Below are 23,864 nucleotides of genomic sequence, written 5' to 3' on the forward strand. Positions count from 1 at the left end.
TAACTAGTAACCAGTAACCTGCTCCCAGTGTCAGAATCTCACTGAGGAAGAAACTGCATCAGGTTTTCTGTCACTTTATTTCTGCTGTAACTGATGTTCACATATAAACTAAGTCAATAGTTTAATTTGCTATTTTCATGTCTTTGTGGATCCATCAGGTGGATCCGTCAGGTGGATCCTTCAGGTGGATCCTTCAGGTGGATCCTTCAGGTGGATCTCCGGCGGCTGGTGAGAGAAAAGTAGATCCTGGTTTGGGATCCTCTGATCTTCAGGATCTCGGGTTTCGGCTCGTCTGCAGTTGGTTCCAGATTTGTGGTCATAGAAGCTGAAAGCTGCTTCTACATGTTTGGTTCTGTGGATCAGAACCAGCTGACCTCAGGTCAGCACGTTTACCCAGCAGCAGTCTGGGTTTTATCCAGAACCCGGCCCAACTGGACCGGACCCATCGCTGCTGCCTCCAGCAGACAGACTGGGTCCAACAGCCACCGGAGCCGGACCCGATCAGGAAGAGCAGCTTTAGTTCTGGAACAGTCGCACAAATTATCCTGGAAGGTTCTGGACCCACCTGGACCCGTCCTGTTCTGGCAGAACCTCCGTCTCGGCTTCAGCCGGGCCTTCTGGGTCGCAACTTACTTTATTCTTTAAACTTTGTTCAGGAGAAAAACGGATCACGATCACATTAATGTACCCAATATTCTGTAAACCGGGTCGGTACCAACCGACCACCAGAACCTGTCGCTGGGCGTCCATCTCGTCTCCTGGATGTTTGGACCAGATGGACGTAGAACCGGAGCAGAACCGAGGAGTCAGCAGGTCCGGTGCTCCAGATGACAGCCTGTGAACCTTGTCCGGTTCTGACCCGGTTCTGGTTGGGTTGTTTGGTCAGTGACTGGACTCAGAGGTTCTTTAAAGCCCGTTTTATTGGTTCTGTTCTACAGGTTAAAGTGACGTTACCGAGGCGGAGCGTCAGCCGGGCCCAGTCCGGTTCTGGTCCGGTTACGACGCTCCGCCTCCCCAAACACACAAACAGGAAGTGATGTCACACGCTCGCCTCGTTAAATAAAACATTAAAGCAGAACTCGGTTGCCATGGAGACGGTGGACCAACGGCGCTGTTCACAGCTCTGGCTTCCGATTGGCTGAAGTTTCCATGACGACGTCTCAGGAAGTAATCTGATTACTCTCACCTGGGTTGCCACGGAGACCCAGTCCATCAAAATGCAATGTACGCCTGACAGAAATCACCTGACCTCCAGCTGAACAGGTGACGTCTGATTGGAGGACTGAGGGGGGAGGGGTGACAGTCGGAGGTCAAAGGTCGGGATCCAAACACCCTAAAAAATCCCTGAAAGCTGCTCCGACCTCAGGCTGCAGCTGCAGCGAGCCGATTGGTTCAAAGAGGTTCGTTAGTGGGCGGGGCTAGTCCGCGGTCACAGGTGCTGCCAGTCGATGGCGACCAGCGTCTGATTGGCCTCCTGAGCATGACCTATGACCTCAGCAATGCCGTGCTGCCGCCACAGACGCTCGATCTTCTGGTAGCGCTCCGAGCAAAGGTGGAGCGGGTTCCCACGCCTGCAGGGAACAAATAATCGATCAATAATCAGAAGAGCTCCATCCGTTCACACCAAACCAGGATCCATGAGGCTTATGAAGCAGACCAATGAGATCGATCACAGATCCACTGATCCACTCCTCACACCAAACCAACGTCTTATTGATGAGTTAAAGCAAATCAGGACACAAATGTGTTTCTAAATGTCTGTTTAGTAAAAACAGACTATAATCCCACCTGTCACATAATCCAGTGGTTACTGGTGCCAACCCAGGAATAACTCATCTGATTATCAAACACCGTTTTATGTTCCAAGTGCGGATCAGTGTGAACTCTGCTGCCACCTGGTGGCCGGAGGCCTGTCTGTTAAACACGCCCCACTAATCGACCCGATTACAGAACCTTTACTGCTTTTTGACCCATTTCTCTCAATGCAGTGGTCTATTAAAGGCCTTCAGAAACACAATGGGACAGTGCATAGGGCCATTTTAAATTAATAATTGTTTTAAAATGATGGTATTTTAATGCAGGGTGATAAAAAAGACCAAACAGAGAAAACAGAATCAGTAATAAAGTTATTGGCTTCTGATCAGCGTGAGCAGCCAATCAGGATGATTGGTGGATGGGTCCCCCGCCTGGGCCCCAGGGAGCAGAGTTAACTAACTCAGGTAAACCCAGGACAAATCAACTGTACTCTGAGGCAAGTTTCCCTGAGTTCTCAGCGCACAAGCCCTGATCAACGGAGCCCAGATAACACGATTCACCATGGCAACAGCAGAAAAAGGACGTACTTGAGGCCAGGGTCGGTTTCTCCGTAGTCGTCCAGGTACGGTGGAGGGTAGAAGCAGCCCTTAGTTTTACCTGCGACGAACAACACCTGGCTCTCCCTCACCCTGCACACACACACACACACACAGGTTACACCGCTGCAGACGGGATCTCAGGTGATCCACGCAGAGGCAGCTGTGTTACCTGAGGAAGAGGCCGATGCCCGCTCCACAGGTGAAGGTGTGGGCGGTGCAGGCTCCCACATCCTCTCCCTCCACCTCAGTCTGGCAGCAGTAGCTCTGAGAGCACAGCATGCAGCCGCACACCAGGCACAGCGTGGGGGCGCGAGACTTATCCCCGCCGGACCGCGGACACCTGCACAGGGACACACAGCTAGCATCAGGGGCTAGCACCAGGGGCTAGCATCAGAGGTTAGCATCAGAGGCTATCAACAGGAACTAGCACCAGGCACTAGCATGAGGGGCTAGCACCAGGGCCTAGCATCAGGGGCTAGCATCAGGAGCTAGCATGAGGGGCTAGCACCAGGGCCTAGCATCAGGCGCTAGCACCAGGGATGCAGCCAGCCTGCAGTTCTCCTCCTGTCAGCCGGGGGCGCTCACGTGAAGCTGGAGGCCTGGTTGATCAGGATGCTGTAGTCCTCTGGCAGATCAATCAACCTGTTGGACTCTCTGGGGAACTGCACCAAGACTCCGCCCCCATGGAGCACCTGGCCCACACCTGGATGGCAGCACCACCTGTAGCAACACACACACACACACACACACACACACACACACACACACACACACACACACACACACACACACTCAGCTGGGATGTTGTGGTTTCTGTTTCTCTAATGTCTTCATGTGTTTCCATGGAAACAGGAACCAGTGACCAGGTGTGAAGGCCAGCAGCAGATCAGCTGGCTGAAACCTCCTCAGAACTTAGTTTAATTAGCATAAATATTGGACTGGGAGAGGACCGGGAGCTAACTGGGAGCTAACTGGGAGCTAACTGGGAGAGGACCGGGAGCTAACTGGGAGCTAACTGGGAGCTAACTGGGAGCTAACTGGGAGCTAACTGGGAGTGGACTGGGAGCTAACTGGGAGCTAACTGGGAGCTAACTGGGAGCTAACCGGGAGCTAACTGGGAGCTAACTGGGAGTGGACCGGGAGCTAACTGGGAGCTAACCGGGAGCTAACTGGGAGCTAACCGGGAGCTAACTGGGAGCTAACCGGGAGCTAACTGGGAGCTAACTGGGAGCTAACTGGGAGCTAACTGGGAGTGGACTGGGAGCTAACTGGGAGCTAACTGGGAGCTGACTGGGAGCTAACTGGGAGCTAACTGGGAGCTAACTGGGAGCGTACTGGGAGCTAACTGGGAGCTAACTGGGAGCGGACTGGGAGCTAACTGGGAGCGTACTGGGAGCTAACTGGGAGTGGACTGGGAGCTAACTGGGAGCTAACTGGGAGCGGACTGGGAGCTAACTGGGAGCTAACTGGGAGCGTACTGGGAGCTAACTGGGAGCGTACTGGGAGCTAACTGGGAGTGGACTGGGAGCTAACTGGGAGCTAACTGGGAGTGGACTGGGAGTGGACTGGGAGCTAACTGGGAGCGTACTGGGAGCTAACGTTGAGTGGACTGGGAGCTAACTGGGAGCGGACTGGGAGCGGACTGGGAGCTAACTGGGAGCTAACTGGGAGCGGACTGGGAGCTAACTGGGAGCTAACTGGGAGCTAACTGGGAGCTAACTGGGAGCGGACTCCTCCCCATGTGCTCCATCACCATTGCGGACTCTGGCTGGATCAGGGTCAGAGTTCATGACCAACACAGGGCACAGCTTCACTGCTCCCCCTCCTTCTGCTCCCCCAGGGCTGAAGTGACACACCTGGCAGCTCACCTGGACCTGTGGTCAGGCGGGTTACCTGTGGATGAGCGGCTCCAGCAGTGTGCGGTGGTTCTGGTACAGCAGCAGCAGGTTGGAGGGCAGACTGAGGTAGCTACACAGCGCCTCCCACTGGCCAGGTCCTGTACCTGCAGCCAATAACAAACAGGTTGAGGTGAAGCTTCCACAGGTGGAGGTGTGCAGTGTGCAGGTGTTCTCACCCAGCAGGTCAGCAGGGGGCGATGCAGAGTTCATGTAGTGGAAGAAGAGGGCGGCGGTGCGGAGGAAGGGCAGGACGCCGGCTCTCACACACCTCCACAGGCGCCACCCACAGGAGACGTCAGGTAAACACCTGCTCAACACACACGTCTTGTCAGCCAATCACATTCTCCACCCACACGCCTGATGGAACCACCGTCACACACCTGCCCAGGTGATCCCTCAGCCTGCCGTACAGCTGACAGGTGAGCCGCTCCTCCTCTGACTCCTCACCGTCCTGATCCATACTCAGCTCACCTGGACACCACAGGGACAGGTGAGGGACAGACAGGTGAGGGACAGACAGGTGAGAGATGAGCCATCTCTGTCTGAATGTCCTTCCCTACCGGTGGTGAAGGTGAGCAGCACCTGAACCAGGTGAGCCACAGTGACCAGCTGAAGCAGGTGAAGGTGACCCGAATCCACAGAGCTTCGTCCTGATTGGTCCAGACCGTGCAGGGAGCTGTAGGACAAGACGCTGTACACCTGCAGACATGAGGGCAGGGGTCACCGGGGGTCACCGGGGGTCACCTGGACACTACCAGGACTCACCAGCAGGTGGAACATGTCCACATCCAGGATGCAGGGAGCCTCCAGCTGGGAGTCCGGAACCAGAACTGGACCAGACAGAAACCAGTTAGTGTGTGTAGTGTGTGTAATGTGTGTGTAGTATGTAGTGTGTAATGTGTGTGTAATGTGTGTAATGTGTGTGTAATGTGTGTGTGTGTAGTGTGTGTGTAGTGTGTGTATAGTGTGTGTGTGTGTGTAGTATGTAGTGTGTAATGTGTGTGTAATGTGTGTAATGTGTGTGTAATGTGTGTGTGTGTAGTGTGTGTAATGTGTGTGTGTGTAGTGTGTGTAGTGTGTGTAATGTGTGTGTAGTGTGTGTGTGTGTAGTATGTAGTGTGTAATGTGTGTGTAGTGTGTGTATAGTGTGTGTGTGTAGTATGTAGTGTGTAATGTGTGTAATGTGTGTGTAGTGTGTGTGTGTAGTGTGTGTGTGTAGTGTGTAATGTGTGTAATGTGTGTAATGTGTGTGTAATGTGTAGTGTATAGTGTGTAATGTGTGTGTACCTGACAGCAGTCTGATGAAATGGTTCTGAACGGTTCTGATCGGAGCGGTGGTCCAGCAGGCTGAACTGAACCGGGTCAGAGAACTCAGACACTCATCCTGAAACACAGCAGGTCAGTCAGAGGTCAGAGGTCACCGTAAGGCTGGAGGTGTAATCCCAGGGGCGGTCACCAGGAGGCGCTCTCACCTGTCGGCAAGGTAAGCTTCCAAACAGCGGCTTCTTCTCGTCCATCAGCAGGCGCTCTGCCAGGAAACAGACAGGAAACGACATCAGCCCTGACCCCGGTGACCTGCCAGGTGGCGGGTCAGACGGTGACCTGCCAGGTGAGGGCGTACCGATGCTCTGCATGGTGTAGGCGCAGGTGGACCAGCTCAGCACCGGGACTCGGGGGTCCTGCTCGTTGGGGTTGACCTTGAGGCCGACCTTATAGGCCGACATGCCGAAGGTGTTGATCATCTCGGCGACGCCGCTGGAGAATGAATTCCTGAGGGAGGAAGTGACATCGCTGCTGACATCATCAGCAGCACCTTTAGCCCCGCCCCCCAGGCCTTGGGACTCACTGTGGATCAAAGCCGACCCTGTCAGGACCCGCTGGCTCCGCCTGCTGCGCCGCAGCTGCAACCTGAACACCTGAGCGCCAGCTGATAGCCCCGCCCCCAGCAGGTGACTGACCATGTGACTGCTTCCTGTGGGTGGAGTCTAGAGCCGCTGCCTGCTGATTGGTTCTCTTCAGCCAGGTCTCCAGACATGGATGCTCCACACTGAGGACAAACAGCCGTCAGGAAGCTCCGGCCGCGCGGCACGTCACGCCTGTACCTGAGTGTGGCGCTACCTGCGGTCAGGTGAGCAGGCGTGAGGCAGCAGGGGGATGACGGTGTTGCTCAGACACTCGCACAGCGGACACAGGAACTCCCCGCTCTCCACGTCGTAGCTGGTGTGACCTCTGAGCCGCTGCTGCCGCCGCTGCTCCTTCTGCTGCACCGCCTCAAAGTACCTGAGCACACACAGGTGGGGTCAGCCGGGGTCAGGCCAGCTGGCTGCCGATGGGACGGCGTGGCTGCAGGGGTCACCTCTGCCAGCAGGTGGCGTGCATGATGTGTCCGCAGCTGGCGGTGTGGACGCCCACCGAGAGGTCAGGGTGCATGAAGAGCGGGTCGAGGCGTTCTGCAACAGAGACGAGGCGTCAGCACCGACCAATCGGGGAACAGGCGGCCGGACGCCGCGGCTAAGCTCCGCCCACCTGGGTCGGGGACGCCGCGGCTGCGGTTCTTGGACAGCACGGTGGATCTCTGGATGAAGGCTGCCAGCACCATGGCTCTGCCGTGACCTCTGACCTCCTGCTCCTCCTGACACAGGATGCAGGTGACCAGCTGGCGGCGCTCGGCCCCGCCCACCCGCCTGGGGCCCACGCAGATCTGAGCGGCACAGGTGGGCTCGGAACTGGGAGGACTGGGAGCGAGAAAGAGGACACAGTGGAGATAGACAAACCACTGGACAGGTGTACAGAGGTGTGCCTCCAGGTGTACCTCCAGGTGTACCTGTGCTCGGCGGCGGCCGCCTCCAGATCCTCCATGCTCTGCTGGAACAGCTCCTTGTTCTCGTTGATGAAATGTTTCTGCATCTCCGACATCTGGGCCATGACCTTCTCCCTGCGGAGCCGCGCCATCTCCGCCTTCCTCTTCCTCTCCGCCTTGTCCTTGTCCCTCACCGTCTGCAGGACGCCGTCCAATCAGGGCAGAGGGCGGGTCAGTCAGACAGGAAGCCGTCCAATCAGGGCAAAGGGCGGGTCAGTCAGACAGGAAGCCGTCCAATCAGGACAGAGGGCGGGTCAGAGGGCGGGTCAGTCAGACAGACAGGAAGCCGTCCAATCAGAGCAGAGGGTGGGTCAGTCAGACAGGAAGTGAAGGACTCACCTCCTCTGGGCGGCGGCCATGGCTGACGCCGACGCTGCAGCCAGTCGTTCGCTCCCTCGTGGTTTTGATGTTTCCCACCACCTGCACACCAACACACCACAACTATCTCACTGGGAACCAGTCAGGCCACTGGAGCAGCTACACCTGCAGCTGCCACTACCTTGAGGATCCAGGTGATCATGTCCTTGTGGACCTCCAGGTGAGGGGCGTTCTGCAGGCTCTCCAGCAGAGCCAGGACGCTTCCGGACGTGCTGGGAGCCTCACCTGGACCTGAACACACAGGTGAATCACGGTCAGCCCGGCTCCTCCTCACCTGGACGCCAGGTGAGCCCAGCTCAGGTACTGACGTGTGATCCTGCTGCTGAAGGTGAAGGAGACGTCTTCGTCTCCGCCGCTGCTGTCCAGCTGCTGCTGCTCCTCCAGCAGCGCCATGGCAACCAGGTGCAGCACCTGCAGGGGGAGGCAGCATTAGAACCGGAACCAGAACTAGAACCAGAACCGGAACCAGGTCCAGAACTAGAACCAGGTCCAGAACCAGAACCAGAACCGTAACCAGAACCAGGTCCAGAACCAGGTCCAGAACCAGAACTCACCCTCTGCAGCATGGACTCGGTCCAGCCCCCTCCGCTGGGCTCCACGGCCCACTGCAGCACGGCGCCCTCTAGTGCCAGCAGCGCGTCGCACTGCAGCAGGTTGGCCAGGCTGGCGAACAGCGGGCAGAGGGGGGGCGGCCGGGGCGGGGGCAGGGCTGCAACACACACAGGTTGCCATGGTGACCAGGTGAGTCTGACACCAGCACATCCATGTTTTTACACTCAAGTTTCTAATAGTAGATCGTTTAAAACGAGTTGCTTTATGGATGAAACCACTTCCTGGGGTTAAAGGTCAGAGTCCCCGCCTGCAGCTGGAGCCTCTCTGCTCCTTCACAAAGGAGAAGAATCGATATTTTATCATCCCCCTCTTCACCGTTAGCTTGGTGGAGAAAATCAGACCCAGAGCATCTCGTTCTGTGGGGGTCAAAGGTCACGCCGAGGCCTGATTGGTCCGTTTGCTTTAGTTTGGCAGCTTGGTGTTTCTCTGCAGCCAATAATGAACGAGTTTGAACCTTTTTAATATAATTATTGTTCATTTAGAGTCCAAGTCCTCCTGGTTTCTTTACAGGCTGATCCGAATGTGAACGATAACTAAAGATGGGCACCAACTGGAGCAGCAACAGCCACATGAACATGAAGGGCAGGACACATAATTCACCACAGTCATCAACCCGGATCCAGTTGGTTCTACAGACTCGGCCCATTGGGTCCAGATCCTATCAAATGTTCCTTTTTCTACTTGGAGGGAAAAATAAAAATCTTTTCCGTAACATAAATCCGGTAAACATTCGTCAGTGGGTGGTTCTGGTTGTGACGGGTTCCTTACTGGCTGCCAGCAGTTTGTCCTACTGGTCCATGAGTCCAACTGCAGGTTCCCCAGGTTCAACGCTTCACATCGAATGTTTACGTTTCCAATACGTCTGTGGAGCCAACATGGTTTTATTACCTGGCAGCCCCAAAGACATGGAAGTGTTTGGCCCCTCAGACCCAGAGTCTCCAGCAGGCGCCCCGATCCCTCAGACCCAGAGTCTCCAGCAGGCGCCCCGATCCCTCAGACCCAGAGTCTCCAGCAGGCGCCCCGATCCCTCAGACCCAGAGTCTCCAGCAGGCGCCCCGATCCCTCAGACACAGAGTCTCCAGCAGGCGCCCCGATCCCTCAGACCCAGAGTCTCCAGCAGGCGCCCCGATCCCTCAGACCCAGAGTCTCCAGCAGGCGCCCCGATCCCTCAGACCCAGAGTCTCCAGCAGGCGCCCCGATCCCTCAGACCCAGAGTCTCCAGCAGGCGCCCCGATCCCTCAGACTCAGAGTCTCCAGCAGGCGCCCCGATCCCTCAGACCCAGAGTCTCCAGCAGGCGCCCCGATCCCTCAGACTCAGAGTCTCCAGCAGGCGCCCCGATCCCTCAGACCCAGAGTCTCCAGCAGGCGCCCCGATCCCTCAGACTCAGAGTCTCCAGCAGGCGCCCCGATCCCTCAGACCCAGAGTCTCCAGCAGGCGCCCCGATCCCTCAGACCCAGAGTCTCCAGCAGGCGCCCCGATCCCTCAGACCCAGAGTCTCCAGCAGGCGCCCCGATCCCTCAGACCCAGAGTCTCCAGCAGGCGCCCCGATCCCTCAGACCCAGAGTCTCCAGCAGGCGCCCCGATCCCTCAGACCCAGAGTCTCCAGCAGGCGCCCCGATCCCTCAGACTCAGAGTCTCCAGCAGGCGCCCCGATCCCTCAGACCCAGAGTCTCCAGCAGGCGCCCCGATCCCTCAGACCCAGAGTCTCCAGCAGGCGCCCCGATCCCTCAGACCAGAGTCTCCAGCAGGCGCCCGATCCCTCAGACCAGAGTCTCCAGCAGGCGCCCCGATCCCTCAGACTCAGAGTCTCCAGCAGGCGCCCGATCCCTCAGACCCAGAGTCTCCAGCAGGCGCCCGATCCCGACAGAGTCTCCAGCAGGCGCCCCGATCCCTCAGACCCAGAGTCTCCAGCAGGCGCCCGATCCTCAGACTCAGAGTCTCCAGCAGGCGCCCGATCCCTCAGACCAGAGTCTCCAGCAGGCGCCCCGATCCCTCAGACCCAGAGTCTCCAGCAGGCGCCCCGATCCCTCAGACTCAGAGTCTCCAGCAGGCGCCCCGATCCCTCAGACCCAGAGTCTCCAGCAGGCGCCCCGATCCCTCAGACTCAGAGTCTCCAGCAGGCGCCCCGATCCCTCAGACCCAGAGTCTCCAGCAGGCGCCCCAATCCCTCAGACCCAGAGTCTCCAGCAGGCGCCCGATCCCTCAGACTCAGAGTCTCCAGCAGGCGCGCGATCCTCAGACCAGAGTCTCCAGCAGGGCGCCTCGATCCCTCAGACACAGAGTCTCCAGCAGGCGCCCGATCCCTCAGACCCAGAGTCTCCAGCAGGCGCCCCGATCCCTCAGACCCAGAGTCTCCAGCAGGCGCCCCGATCCCTCAGACCCAGAGTCTCCAGCAGGCGCCCCGATCCCTCAGACTCAGAGTCTCCAGCAGGCGCCCCGATCCCTCAGACCCAGAGTCTCCAGCAGCGCCCGATCCCTCAGACCCAGAGTCTCCAGCAGGCGCCCCGATCCCTCAGACCCAGAGTCTCCAGCAGGCGCCCCGATCCCTCAGACCCAGAGTCTCCAGCAGGCGCCTCGATCCCTCAGACCCAGAGTCTCCAGCAGGCGCCCCGATCCCTCAGACCCAGAGTCGTCTCCCAGCAGGCGCCCGATCCCTCGACCCAGGTCTCAGCAGCGCCATCCTCAGACCAGATCTCCACAGGCGCCCCGATCCCTCAGACTCAGAGTATCCAGCAGCCGCCCCGATCCATCAGACTCAGAGTCTCCAGCAGGCGCCCCGATCCCTCAGACCCAGAGTCTCCAGCAGACGCCCCGATCCCTCAGACTCAGAGTCTCCAGCAGGCGCCCCGATCCCTCAGACCCAGAGTCTCCAGCAGGCGCCCCGATTCGGTGATATCGTCTCTGAATGGCTGTAACTGAACATCATGTGATGTTTTTCCAGCAAACTCCCGCCAGGTGTTGATCCGGTCGAGCCCACGGCGGTGGACGTGTCTCCTCCCAGCTTCTGGTGAGATTATTCCTTCGTTTCCTTTCCCATTCTCCTTATAACCCTGTATTCCCGGTTTAGACGGCTGTACGGCATTAGAGATAATTCTGCTGTCTGATCTGGGCCTAATTAGAAATACCCCATGGAACTCAAATCACTTCTTCTCAGCACCTCTAACATGTTTAATAATGTCCTAAAACAATCATCTTTCCAGTCCAACCTTCTGCAAGGTCTCAAACTCTGACAACGTTTCCCTTTGTGAGCAAATAATAATATGAAGTTGATCCTTTTGGATCCATAACTTGAATCAGTTATCGATCTATTTGGTGTAAATCTGAATCATGGGCACAAACCTCATAATTTTGGATGCTTCTCTTGTTCTGCACATTTTAGCCACTTCCTGCCAGGACTTGAGAAACTCCAGTTATGGAATGTTCTGGATCTGCTGCTCTTCCTGTAGCCTATAACCACTGAGGTGGGCCGTTATTCCTGTGCCGTGCGCAGCATCATCCATGCTGCAGTGTGATGGCGCACACAGGCCGACTAACGGTCCAGCTGGGCTGCATGGTGGCAGGAAGCCCCACTCCACCCTTTACTTTGTTTAGTTGCAGAGTTGAAAACGTGATTCTGGCCTTTTTTCCCTGTCAGCCACAGAAACCTCGCTATCGATCGATGCCATTCTAGGAACTGGTCCATTATGGGTAATTTAGGATGACAGGAAAACTCCAGCAGGGAATCAGAGTTAAACTGATCACACGAGATCCTGACTGAGTACCTGCTGGCTTAGTGTCACCAGGCAGCATGGAGTCGTATATTATTGTCACAACGGCTGAGTCAAGATAACTCATGTGCAGCAGGTGCTGATCCACGGCCCCCGTGTTGCTCTGCACTGTGGAGCAGCTCCCAGAACCAGAACCAGGGCCTCTGGTCGGTGACCGGAGGTGGTGCTCACCTGTGTCCTCGCCGTTCTGTCTCCTCAGCTTCCTCTGAGCCTCCTCGGCCTGAAACACATCCCGTAACCATGACAACCCGTAACCACTCGAGCAACTGCCGGAGCCGGATCGGTTCCGACCCGGTTACCTTGGACTGATCCGCCCGGCTGTAGTGATGGAAGTAGAGGTCGAAGCGTTTGGACCACTCAGGACGCAGCTCATACAGGCCCCGCCCCGTCACACCTGGCTTCCTGTCAACACAGCACACCTGATGCTGATCGCTGTTAAGCTGGACATGTTGAAGGTGGAAGGCCAACTAACACAGACTGACCTGAATGACGCAACGCTGTCAATGACTCTCTCCAGACCCGTCTCCTTGTTGCCCTGAAAAACACCATTAACCAGGTGAGCAGCCAGGTGAGCAGCCAGGTAACCATGGTAACGGCTGTGTCTTACGTTCTCAGGCAGAGCCTTGACCAGCTCGCTGTGAGCCATGGGTCTGATGCACAGCTGGTGGAGGATCTCCCTCCTGACCTCATCCAGCGGCTCCACCTGGCCGACGCCCGGAACGTAGCGCTCACCTGGAGGACCGGGACACGCCGGAGGTCAGCTCACCTGCCGCAGGTCGGCTCACCTGCCGCAGGTCGGCTCACCTGCCAGACTCACCTACCACCATGATGATGAGGTGCAGCATCTCCTCTATCAGCGTGTTCTGTTGGGCCAGGTCCTGCACACAAAGCGCACAGAACCGGGTCAGAACCAGGGATCGATACATCAGAGAATTATATCTCCATATTGCCCATCCCCAACCTGACCCGCTTCTGGGTTCTGACCCGGTTCTGACCTTGTTGGCCTCCCTGTATCTCCTCCGCAGGTCGGAGGCGCTGAAGGTGTGGAAGAGTTCAAAGCGGCTCAGAACGATCATCAGGAAGTGGTTCGGATCCATCATGGAGGCGCCAACCTGCACAAACAGCAGTCGTTAGCGGACCCAACCAGAACCAGAACAGAACCAGCGCTGACCGAAGCAGGACCAAGCAGAACCAGCTACCTGCAGCATGGCCAGGTCCTTGTCGAACATCTCCACTCTGCACTTGACGTTGTGGTAGTAGTAGATCTGGAACACAGGACGCATCAGAAGTCGTTCCTGCACACCTGGGCCTCTCAGCCAATCACAGACACTCACCTGGTTGATCAGAGAGAAGCCGTTCCTCCTCCACATCCCAGCATGCACCTGTGCACAGAGCACCAGGCAGCGCAATGGCAGCTCTATCAGCAGGTGAGGGCTGAGCTCCCCCTGGAGGACAGAGGCAGTGATTGGTCACCCGACCGCCGCGCCGACCGGAGGCCGACCTGAGGCCGACCGGAGGCCGACCGGAGGCCGACCTGAGGCCGACCGGAGGCCGACCTGAGGCCGACCGGAGGCCGCAGACCGGAGGCCGCCGACCGGAGGCAGACCGGCCGCCGCGCCGACCTGAGGCCGACCGGCCGCCACACCGACCGGAGGCAGACCGGCCGCCACACCGACTGGAGGCAGACCGGCCGCCGCGCCGACCTGAGGCCGACCTGAGGCCGCCGACCTGAGGCCGACCTGAGGCCGACCGTAGGCCGACCTGAGACCGACAAGAGGCCGACCTGAGACCGACAAGAGGCCGACCTGAGACCGACAAGAGGCCGACCTGAGGCCGACCGGAGGCCGACCGGCCGCCGCGCCGACCTGAGGCCGACCGGCCGCCACACCGACCTGAGGCCGCCGACCTGAGGCCGACCGTAGGCCGACAAGAGGCCGACCTGAGACCGACAAGAGGCCGACCTGAGACCGACAAGAGGCCGACCTGAGGCCGACCGGAGGCCGACCCGAGGCCGACCGGAGGCCGACCTGAGACCGACAAGAGGCCGCCGACCTGAGGCCGACCGTAGGCCGACCGTAGGCCGACCTGAGGCCGACCGGAGGCCGACCTGAGACCGACAAGAGGCCGCCGACCTGAGGCCGACCGTAGGCCGACCGTAGGCCGACCTGAGGCCGACCTGAGACCGACCGGAGGCCGACCTGAGACCGACAAGAGGCCGCCGACCTGAGGCCGACCGTAGGCCGACCGTAGGCCGACCTGAGGCCGACCTGAGACCGACCGGAGACCGACCGGAGGCCGACCGTAGGCCGACCTGAGACCGACCGGAGGCCGACCGGAGGCCGACCCGAGGCCGACCGGAGGCCGACCTGAGACCGACAAGAGGCCGCCGACCTGAGACCGACAAGAGGCCGACCTGAGGCCGACTTGTGACTGACCAGGGGCAGCTGCTCGGGGAGTCGTGACGCCACCTCGGTCCTGCTGAGGAGAACATGGAGTCCTGACAGGAGAAACAGCCAGGTAAGGATCAGGTGAGGATCGGCGCTGCAGACACCATGATGCTCCTCTGGTCACGCCCACTCACCTGCTAGCAGCCTGCACACGGGCAGGTGGATGGACACCTTTTCCTGGGACACCTGGTACCTGAAGGTGTCCACAGTGTGACCTGCCAGGCTCAAGCTGATTGGCTGTTCGCCGTCCGGCAGGCCGCCCTGGCACTGACTGAGCGCGCTCAGACACTTCTTATACGCCTCGATCAAAACGTGCTCCTGAGGGCGCAGACGGTCACATGATCAACACCTGAGTAACAAGCCCCGCCCCCAGAGTAACTAGGTAATGTTGGCCAAGAGCTTCAACATGATGAAAGCATGCAGCTTGCTGCTACAGGGACTGCAGGCTCACATCCGAGTTGCACCATGCTACATGCTACGGCTACATGCTATGGCTCATGTCAGAGCTGCACCATGCTACGGCTACATGCTACGGCTACATGCTATGGCTACATGCTATGGCTCACGTCAGAGCAGCACCATGCTACATGCTACGGCTACATGCTACTGCTCACGTCAGAGCTGCACCATGCTACGGTTACATGCTACGGCTACATGCTATGGCTACATGCTATGGCTCACGTCAGAGCAGCACCATGCTACATGCTACGGCTACATGCTATGGCTGACATCAGAGTTGCACCATGCTATGGCTACATGCTATGGCTACATGCTACGGCTCACGTCAGAGCTGCACCATGCTACATGCTACGGCTACATGCTATGGCTCACGTCAGAGCTGCACCATGCTACATGCTACGGCTACATGCTATGGCTCACGTCAGAGCTGCACCATGCTACATGCTACGGCTACATGCTATGGCTCACGTCAGAGCTGCACCATGCTACATGCTACGGCTACATGCTATGGCTCACATCCGAGTTGCACCATGCTACATGCTATGGCTCACGTCAGAGCTGCACCATGCTACATGCTATGGCTACGGCTACACGCTGCGGCTCACATCGGTGCTGCACCATGCTACATGCTATGGCTACGGCTACATGCTACACGCTGCGGCTCACATCAGTGCTGCACCATGCTACGGCTACATGCTCCAGCTACATGCTACGGCTACATGCTACACGCTGCAGCTCACATAGGTGCTGCACCATGCTACGGCTACATGCTCCAGCTACATGCTACGGCTACATGCTACACGCTGCGGCTCACATCGGTGCTGCACCATGCTACGGCTACATGCTCCAGCTACATGCCACGGCTACATGCTACACGCTGCGGCTCACATCGGTGCTGCACCATGCTACGGCTACATGCTCCAGCTACATGCTACGGCTACATGCTACACGCTGCGGCTCACATCGGTGCTGCACCATGCTACGGCTACATGCTCCAGCTACATGCTACGGCTACATGCTACACGCTGCGGCTCACATCGGTGCTGCACCACTCCTGCATCATGGTGATGATGTGCGTCAGCTTCATCTGCAGGGTGAAGGCTGCCTCCCACTCCGGCTCCATCTCGATATGTTGGCCCACCTGTCTCACCACCGGGTCCATTCCCTGCAGCGACACGCAGGTGCAGTGAGGGGCGGGCCCCACCTGAAGCTCCTCCTCCCGGCTGCAGCTTACCTGCATGCACCTGAGCAGGTCCAGGAAGGCTTCGAAGCCGTCCAGAAACTTGGTTCTGAGCTGCTGGCTCCACTGTGGGGGCGGGGAGATCAGGACGTACCTGCAGACACAGCGCACCTGGTGAAGGGCCTGGGTGGGGGGCAATACCAGGTACCGGGCCGGACCGGGCCTTACTTCAGGTCTCCGATGAGACTCTGGACCCGGCCGAACTTGAAGGCCTGCTGGGCGGTGTAGCGGTCGAACTGGAAGCGTCCCTGAGCGTCGCGGTGGCGAAGCTGATCCACAAAGGTTCTGATGATGGTCATCATCAGGTTCTCCTCCACCATCAGCATCCGGGCCTGCAGGTACACACAGCCGCTCCTGAACCGGCCCACTTCCTGATGCCAGCAGTGGCTGCACTCCAACAGGTGAGAACAGGTGAGCATAGGCTCCGCCTCCTGCCTCTCTACGCCGGCTCTCTGGAGCTAACGGAGCAGCTTCCTTAACGCTAACGGTAGCTAAGCCAACTGTTGCTAAAGGCAGCAGCTCAGTAACATTTGCAGATCTGTGAATCCTTCATGTTTACATTATTCATTTATTGATTGTAGGTGGCAAATAGATAATCAATTATCCTCAAAAGCTATTGATTTCTCATTCAGTCACCACTAAAACCTTGTTTCCTCAAAGTCGTTTGCATAGTGAATTTATAAGTTTAATCCGATGTAGAGGTCATTTTAAACATGGCCGCTAGAGGGCGCCAGTGAGCCGGTTCAGACCGTGAACTGGTTCCGGTCCAGCCTGCATTCCTCCAGTCTTCCACTCAGTTTCTAGACGAACAGTTGACCTCTGACCCCGCACTCCTGGCGGTGTTGCACCAGAACGCACCTCAGCTCAGCAGAACCGGGTCAGTACCGCCGGGGAACCAGGAACTCACCAGCGAGGGAACAGTGAAGATCTGCACCGACAGGTCGGTGATGGAGAACTGCCGGTCGTGGTCGTCTCTGACGAAGTCGCTCTGCAAGCGCTCATAGTTCTGGGGTCGGGGGTCGGGGGTCGGAAGGGGACAGAGAGAGACGGCGTTGGGGCAGCAGAAGAAGAAGAGCTACTCACCAGCGTCGGCACGGTGAACAGCTGCACCGACAGCGCCGTCACCGACACCAAGCGGTCGTGGTCGTCCTCCATGAAATCTGTCTGCAGCCGTCTGTAGCTCTACAGGGGGACAGGTCACCTCTGGGTCAGAGGTCAGAGGTCAGCCCGCAACACACTCTGCTGTTACCAGGGAGCCAATCAGAGTCTGACTGCCATCGGCTGGTTCTGCTGACCTCTGACCTGCAGCACGAACCGGTTCAGTTCAGTGGTGATCAGAACCAGAACCGGGTCAGAACCAGAGGTCACACTGACCTATGAGACTGGTCTGGATCTAAACCTGGACCCGGTTCTGAACTCAGGCACTGATGAACTGTGCCTAGGTTCTAACAACTGGACCGGGCCAGTTCTGCATGTGGTCCAGTCCAGGTTGGGTCAGGTGGGTTCTGCTTGTGGTCCAGTCCAGGTTGGGTCAGGTGGGTTCTGCATGTGGTCCAGTCCAGTCCAGGTCAGGTCAGGTGGGTTCTGCATGTGGTCCAGTCCAGTCCAGGTTGGGTCAGGTGGGTTCTGCATGCGGTCCAGTCCAGGTTGGGTCAGGTGGGTTCTGCTTGTGGTCAGTCTGCCCGGTCCATCCGGTCCGATTACCTTGGCGAACCGGACGGCGAACATCTTCTTGAACTTGCGGTCCATCAGCAGGCTGTTCATGAGCAGCTGGTGGTAAACGCTCCGGGCTCCTGGACACAGTCAGAACCATCAGAACCCGCCAGGCCCGCCGCCCACCCCTGCCTGTGAACTCTGACCTTTCCACATCTTGGAGTCGTTCAGCATCAGGCGGTCCACCAGTGAGGAATTCTCGCCCTCCGGACCGGGTCGCAGCCCCACCTGGCACAGGATCCTCCTCAGGCCGTCTGCAAGGGAAACAGTGAGCGGAGCCGCGCCCCGGGGCATCGTGGGTAACGCTACGCCCCGGGGCATCGTGGGTAACGCTACGCCCCGGGGCATCGTGGGTAACGCTACGCCCCGGGGCATCGTGGGTAACGCTACGCCCCGTGGAATCGTGGGTAACGCTACGCCCCGAGGAATCGTGGGTAACGCTACGCCCCGTGGAATCGTGGGTAACGCTACGCCCCGTGGAATCGTGGGTAACGCTACGCCCCGAGGAATCGTGGGTAACGCTACGCCCCGAGGAATCGTGGGTAACGCTACGCCCCGGGGCATCGTGGGTAACGCTACGCCCCGGGGCATCGTGGGTAACGCTACGCCCCGGGGAATCGTGGGTAACGCTACGCCCCGTGGAATCGTGGGTAACGCTACGCCCCGTGGAATCGTGGGTAACGCTACGCCCCGTGGAATCGTGGGTAACGCTACGCCCCGAGGAATCGTGGGTAACGCTACGCCCCGGGGCATCGTGGGTAACGCTACGCCCCGGGGCATCGTGGGTAACGCTACGCCCCGGGGCATCGTGGGTAACGCTACGCCCCGGGGCATCGTGGGTAACGCTACGCCCCGGGGCATCGTGGGTAACGCTACGCCCCGTGGAATCGTGGGTAACGCTACGCCCCGTGGAATCGTGGGTAACGCTACGCCCCGAGGAATCGTGGGTAACGCTACGCCCCGGGGCATCGTGGGTAACGCTACGCCCCGGGGCATCGTGGGTAACGCTACGCCCCGGGGCATCGTGGGTAACGCTACGCCCCGGGGCATCGTGGGTAACGCTACGCCCCGGGGCATCGTGGGTAACGCTACGCCCGGGCATCGTGGGTAACGCTACGCCCCGGGGCATCGCGGGTAACGCTACGCCCCGGGGCATCGGGGTAACGCTACGCCCCGAGCATCGGGAACGCTACGCCCGGCATCGTGGGTAACGCTACGCCCCGAGCATCGTGGTAACGCTACGCCCGAGCATCGTGGTAACGCTACGCCCCGGGGCATCGTGGGTAACGCTACGCCCCGGGGCATCGTGGGTAACGCTACGCCCCGGGGCATCGTGGGTAACGCTACGCCCCGGGGCATCGTGGGTAACGCTACGCCCCGGGGCATCGTGGGTAACGCTACGCCCCGAGGCATCGTGGGTAACGCTACGCCCCGGGGCATCGTGGGTAACGCTACGCCCCGAGGCATCGTGGGTAACGCTACGCCCCGAGGCATCGTGGGTAACGCTACGCCCCGAGGCATCGTGGGTAACGCTACGCCCCGAGGCATCGTGGGTAACGCTACGCCCCGAGGCATCATGGGTAACGCTACGCCCCGGGGCATCGTGGGTAACGCTACGCCCCGGGGCATCGTGGGTAGTGCTACGCCCCGAGGAATCGTGGGTAACGCTACGCCCCGGGGCATCGTGGGTAACGCTACGCCCCGGGGCATCGTGGGTAACGCGGCCGAGACGTACCAGAGTACTGGATGATCTGGCCCAGCCAGCCAAGAGCCTTCAGAGCGAAGCACTGATGAGCCACCAGCGCCGAGTGCATCACCTGGACCCGCAGGGGCTTGGACTGCCGGCTGGTGCTCCTCTGAGGGGCAGAGGTCAGGGGTCAGAGGTAAGGGACAAACTCTGGCTCCGCCCACACAGCTGTCTGCAGCTCACCACGATGACGGCCTTCGCCTGTTCACAGAACTGATGGTCCCCGAACCGGACCGACTTCCTGCCCTGCAGAGACAGAGAGGGTCAGAATCAGAGGTCACGCTGACCTCTGAGACCGGTCTGGATCTAAACCTGGACCCGGTTCTGGACCCAGAACCGGGTCCAGGTGTGGTACTGACGTCTCTGTCCACGGTGGTGGCGAAGCTGACGGCTTCCTTCTGGCTGCAGTTGACGGCTTTCTGCAGCGTGTAGATGACCTGCTCATAGGTGTGGACTTCATCATTAAACAGCATGCAGTAGTAGCTGTCGCTCCGCTGCCTGGGGGGGGGAGGGGGGCAGGAGGGGGGGCGGGAGGGGGGCAGGAGGGGGGGCGGGATGGGGGGCAGACAGAGACACTCAGAATAACAACACGCCACTCTGCTGCTGCTAAAGCTACCCTTATTTATGAAGCAGGCATCGACAGCTGTGCCTGACTACAGGAGGCTGGTACAGCTAGCAATCCCACAATGCACTGCAAACCTTCCCTCTCCTGACCCAACGCCCAGCAGCCAGCTGGGCGCTTATCAAAATATTCACTAAGATCCAAATACAGAATAAAAACATCAACAAGGTGTTTCGGTTGCGCTACATAGAAAATTGACCCAAAGGTCGACTGACCATCAGAGCTTTGATCACTGAACAAACATCCAGCCTGAGAACCGGACATCGGAACGCGCTGAACGCTTTGGACGTAATCTCTGCTCGGCGCGCGGTTGGCACGGCAACGGGTGTGCTTAAACAACAAAGAGTAAAACGGTCCTCATGGTTCAGAGCTGGTCACCTGTTCAGGTGGTTTTCCTGCGGCGCGTTCAGCCGCTGTAGTTTCTGAACCTTGGACTAATGACCTCGTTCGGCTGAGTTTACGTCACAACAAACAACACAGGACAAATTTAGCTCCTTTAGTATTAAACAAATGGCTCCTACTGCGATAATGATATGAATAATTAAACTAGTTTTCTGCTCTCTGGCGTCTCGTGTTGAGCGCAGAGGCTTTTCCTTTTCCATGATGTTTATTTCGTCTCTTATTTAGTGCAGATATTCATGTTGATGAGACTCAATAACCTTTTTCAACCTGTAAAGCTCCACTGCTGAAAATGAGGCTCTAACATTCACAGATGACAGTGAAATAAAATCCAGTCCAACATCTGAGGTGATTCCTCTGGAACCTGCTTCACAAGATGAGCTTTAACCCAGCAGCTCTGAGGTCAAAGTTCAGATCTACCACGACTGACTGACGGTTTCCAACCAGCTTCTGACTGAGGAACCAGTAAGCTGCTCCCAGTGTCAGAGTCTCACTGAGGAAGAAACTGCACCAGGTTTTCACTTTAATATTTCTGCTGTAACTGAGGGATATCTGCATATTCATAACTTCGTGTCATGAGGCAGATCTCAGCCGGCTGGAGACAGAAAACTTCAAAAAGTTTGGGCAGCCCTGGTTTACAGGCTAGCTGTTAGCCAAGCAGCTAACAGCTAGCTGAGCCTGGTCCTCAGTTAGCAGTTGTGTCTGAGCTAGTAGCTTAACTTGATTAGCATCTTAGCATTAAAAACTGTTCCAGACTGATCCATCCTGGGAGCAGCAGCAGCTCAGGTTCGGCCCAGTCTGGACCAGTTCGGACCACTGTGACCCGGTTTGACCCGGTTGGGACCTACAGCGGCTCCAGGCCTGCTGGCAGCTGGTCCTCCTGCTCCCAGGTCAGAAGGTCGACGGCGTACTGCAGGATGATGGAGAAGATGCTGCTGCTCCTTTCCTCCACAGCAGGGGGCAGCAGAGAGACCGGGTCCTGGAACACAGGCAGCAGGAACACACTGTGACTCTGAGCCCAGGCGGGTCAGAACCGACGGCCGGTCAGACCCGGGCCAGCAGCGGTCTCACCTCCTCGCTCTCCCGGTTCTGGTCGGCAGGCGTGTGGTTCTGGCAGGACGGACCGGTCTTCCAGGCCTCGGCGTCTCCACAGTCGCAGAAGCCTCCGCCTCCTGACGTGGTCATCTGGGGGACAGAGAGGTCCGGTCAGCCGAGTTCTAATGGTTCTGGTTCTGATTGGACTCACCCGGTAGCGATGGTGGCGGTGGGCGCTGGCCAGGAAGCACTGCATGCACAGAACACAGGTCGGGTCGGCCGCACACTCCCTGAGGACACAGCGGGTCAGAACGGGTCAGAACCTCGGCCCGGTTCTGATCCCTGAACACTGGCTTTACTGCCATCCTGTTCCAGAACCAATCTAAATACCGATTAGAATATATTCTTCTGGTTCTGTGGGTTTTCCGTCACTCCACAACAATGCAAGTTTAATTATTTTTTTAAATTCAGCTCTAAATATAAACTGGATCCACAGTAAAAAATCCACCTGAGCAGCTGAGGGACGAAGCTGCTATTCTTCACATCAACGTTACAGAACAGCAGCAGATTTACGTTGGTGACTCCAGACTCCCCCTAGTGGACTGGAGGACTTCAGCCTGGGGAGCCAGTAGCAGTTTTATACTCCTTGTTTTTGTATAATTGATTCTTTATTTCCTGTGTTTCCCTGTTTGTCTGTTCGGTTAGCATCATTAGCAACGCTAGCAGCTAGTTCCACCGTGTCACAAGCTTCTCCTGTTCCTGCATCATCAGGAGGCCAGACTGGTGAACGATAATATTGCCGTTTTGAACATAACGGTAATAGCGTAGTAATGCAGGAACATTCTCGAATTTACATTTTGGTGAACATGTAACACTGAACAGGAAGACATTTTAAATATCCAAAATAAACAAAGTGAAAGATGACGGTTATCATCCAGGTTTGATGGAAGGAACTGATAAATCAGGCCAGTGGAAATTATTGATAGTTTCACATGAACAGGCCAGAGTCCCTCCTCCAGGTGACTTACCTGCAGGAGTAGGTGGGCTCCCCCACCTTGAAGACGTGTCCACAGAGCGCCGCCGCCCCCCCACCTTGCTGCAGCAGCGCCAGGCCGGCCGCCGGCTCCCCCCCCAGCAGGAGCCACTCCAGGGGGGCGAGGAGCAGCAGCTGGAGGGCCAGCTCCTCCCGCTGCTCCTCCCGCTGCTCCGCCATGCCGCCCCCCTGGCACAGGATGCGGGGCACGTACTCAGCCAGGTGGCGGTACACCTCCTGCTGCAGGTCGGCACACGCCAGCCAGCGCTGAGGAGGAGGAAGGTCAGAGGTCAGCACCAGTAACCAATCAGGTTACTGCCAGGAGAACCGGATAAAACCTGCAGCTGATCCAGAACAGAAACGGCTCTGATGGAAAACACATCCAGATTCCCCTTCCTGTTAATCCAGATTACAATCCAGATTGTAATCAATAATCAATCGGTAATTGTAATCTGGAGGACAAACTGGTTCTGTTGGGTCCAGCAGCAGTTTGCTGTCATTTTAACTTTTCGTTTCCTGTTATTTTCTCTCCACCTGCTCTGTGTTCTGATTGGCTGATTCCTTCCTGGAGGCGGCTGACATGATGCTGCCATCACCTAATCGCTCTCCCTCTCCTACTGGTTCTACTTCTCTTCTGTCTGGGTCGTCCAGAACCTTCTTCTCTGGGTCCGAGTCCGGATGCGGTTCTGTGTTCCAGCAGTAATCTGATTACACAACGCTGACCCGGATCCAGCCGCCGCTCAGAGGTCATTACGGGCCGGGTCCTCAGCCGTTTCCATGGCAACTGTCATCTGGTCCACAGGTGAAATGGGGCACACCTGATCATGTTCGTTTACCTGTGCGTGACGTCACCAGCTGTGCAGCGACCCTCAACCCGCCAGAACCGACCCAGAACCCTGAATGAGAGTAAGACGCCCCGCCGCTGCTCCCGGGCAGAACACCTGGAGCTGACAGCCGCCAGGTGTGACTACAGGTGTTCCTCCAGGAGAAGCGGCGCTAGCGCCGTTAGCTCCGAGGAGATTAAGCCGAAACAGGAGCCTCAGAGGCGGCCTGGGTCCGGAGGGCCGCCCCGCAGGACGGACGGCGCCGGCCGGACCCGCAGCCTCCGGAGCCACTCACCGAGGCGGTGTCTCCGGGGGAGAAGCTCATGAAGTCAGCGCTCAGAGCGGACGGAGGATCTCTGGAAGGCTCCGCCATCTTGGTTCCTTCTCTCTGCTCGAAAACATCCGGAAGCGGAAACTGTCACGGTGGGGGAGGGGCGTCGGCTAAATTTGGCCACAGTAAGGCGGGGCTTATGTC

The 23,864-nt window shown here is 57.9% G+C and overlaps 1 protein-coding gene across 4 annotated transcripts; it reads right to left on the reverse strand.

Annotated features, from left to right (window-relative positions):
* Window positions 1–902: 902 nt before the first annotated feature.
* ubr2 (ubiquitin protein ligase E3 component n-recognin 2) lies at window positions 903–23,840 on the reverse strand. Of its 4 annotated transcripts, none has more exons than XM_081616137.1 (45): window positions 23,685–23,839; window positions 22,561–22,832; window positions 21,744–21,822; window positions 21,569–21,682; window positions 21,346–21,476; window positions 19,836–19,974; window positions 19,660–19,722; window positions 19,465–19,585; window positions 17,876–17,983; window positions 17,721–17,809; window positions 16,924–17,022; window positions 16,185–16,348; window positions 16,011–16,110; window positions 15,813–15,941; window positions 14,452–14,635; window positions 14,306–14,367; window positions 13,205–13,315; window positions 13,070–13,135; window positions 12,866–12,982; window positions 12,688–12,748; window positions 12,478–12,602; window positions 12,353–12,405; window positions 12,170–12,272; window positions 12,042–12,090; window positions 8,045–8,199; window positions 7,799–7,901; window positions 7,612–7,721; window positions 7,452–7,532; window positions 7,077–7,249; window positions 6,779–6,987; window positions 6,609–6,702; window positions 6,371–6,532; window positions 6,099–6,299; window positions 5,874–6,043; window positions 5,725–5,780; window positions 5,540–5,636; window positions 5,018–5,082; window positions 4,813–4,951; window positions 4,633–4,723; window positions 4,429–4,559; window positions 4,248–4,356; window positions 2,940–3,074; window positions 2,524–2,694; window positions 2,343–2,444; window positions 903–1,571 (listed from the first exon to the last, which is right to left on the reverse strand). In XM_081616137.1, exons 1-45 carry the CDS (start codon window positions 23,760–23,762, stop codon window positions 1,430–1,432), a joined length of 5,313 nt encoding a protein of 1,770 aa, XP_081472263.1. In that variant the 5' UTR covers window positions 23,763–23,839; the 3' UTR covers window positions 903–1,429. The 4 variants fall into 4 exon arrangements, with proteins under 4 accessions (XP_081472263.1, XP_081472264.1, XP_081472265.1 ...); XM_081616138.1 differs by lacking the exon at window positions 16,924–17,022 and adding an exon at window positions 17,100–17,198; XM_081616139.1 differs by lacking the exon at window positions 23,685–23,839 and adding an exon at window positions 23,100–23,658.
* Between the last annotated feature and the right edge of the window lie 24 nt (window positions 23,841–23,864).

Source organism: Poecilia reticulata, chromosome 15 (genome assembly GCF_904066995.2).
Source record: "Poecilia reticulata chromosome 15, P_reticulata-male-v2, whole genome shotgun sequence".
Taxonomy (NCBI): Eukaryota; Metazoa; Chordata; class Actinopteri; order Cyprinodontiformes; family Poeciliidae; genus Poecilia; species Poecilia reticulata.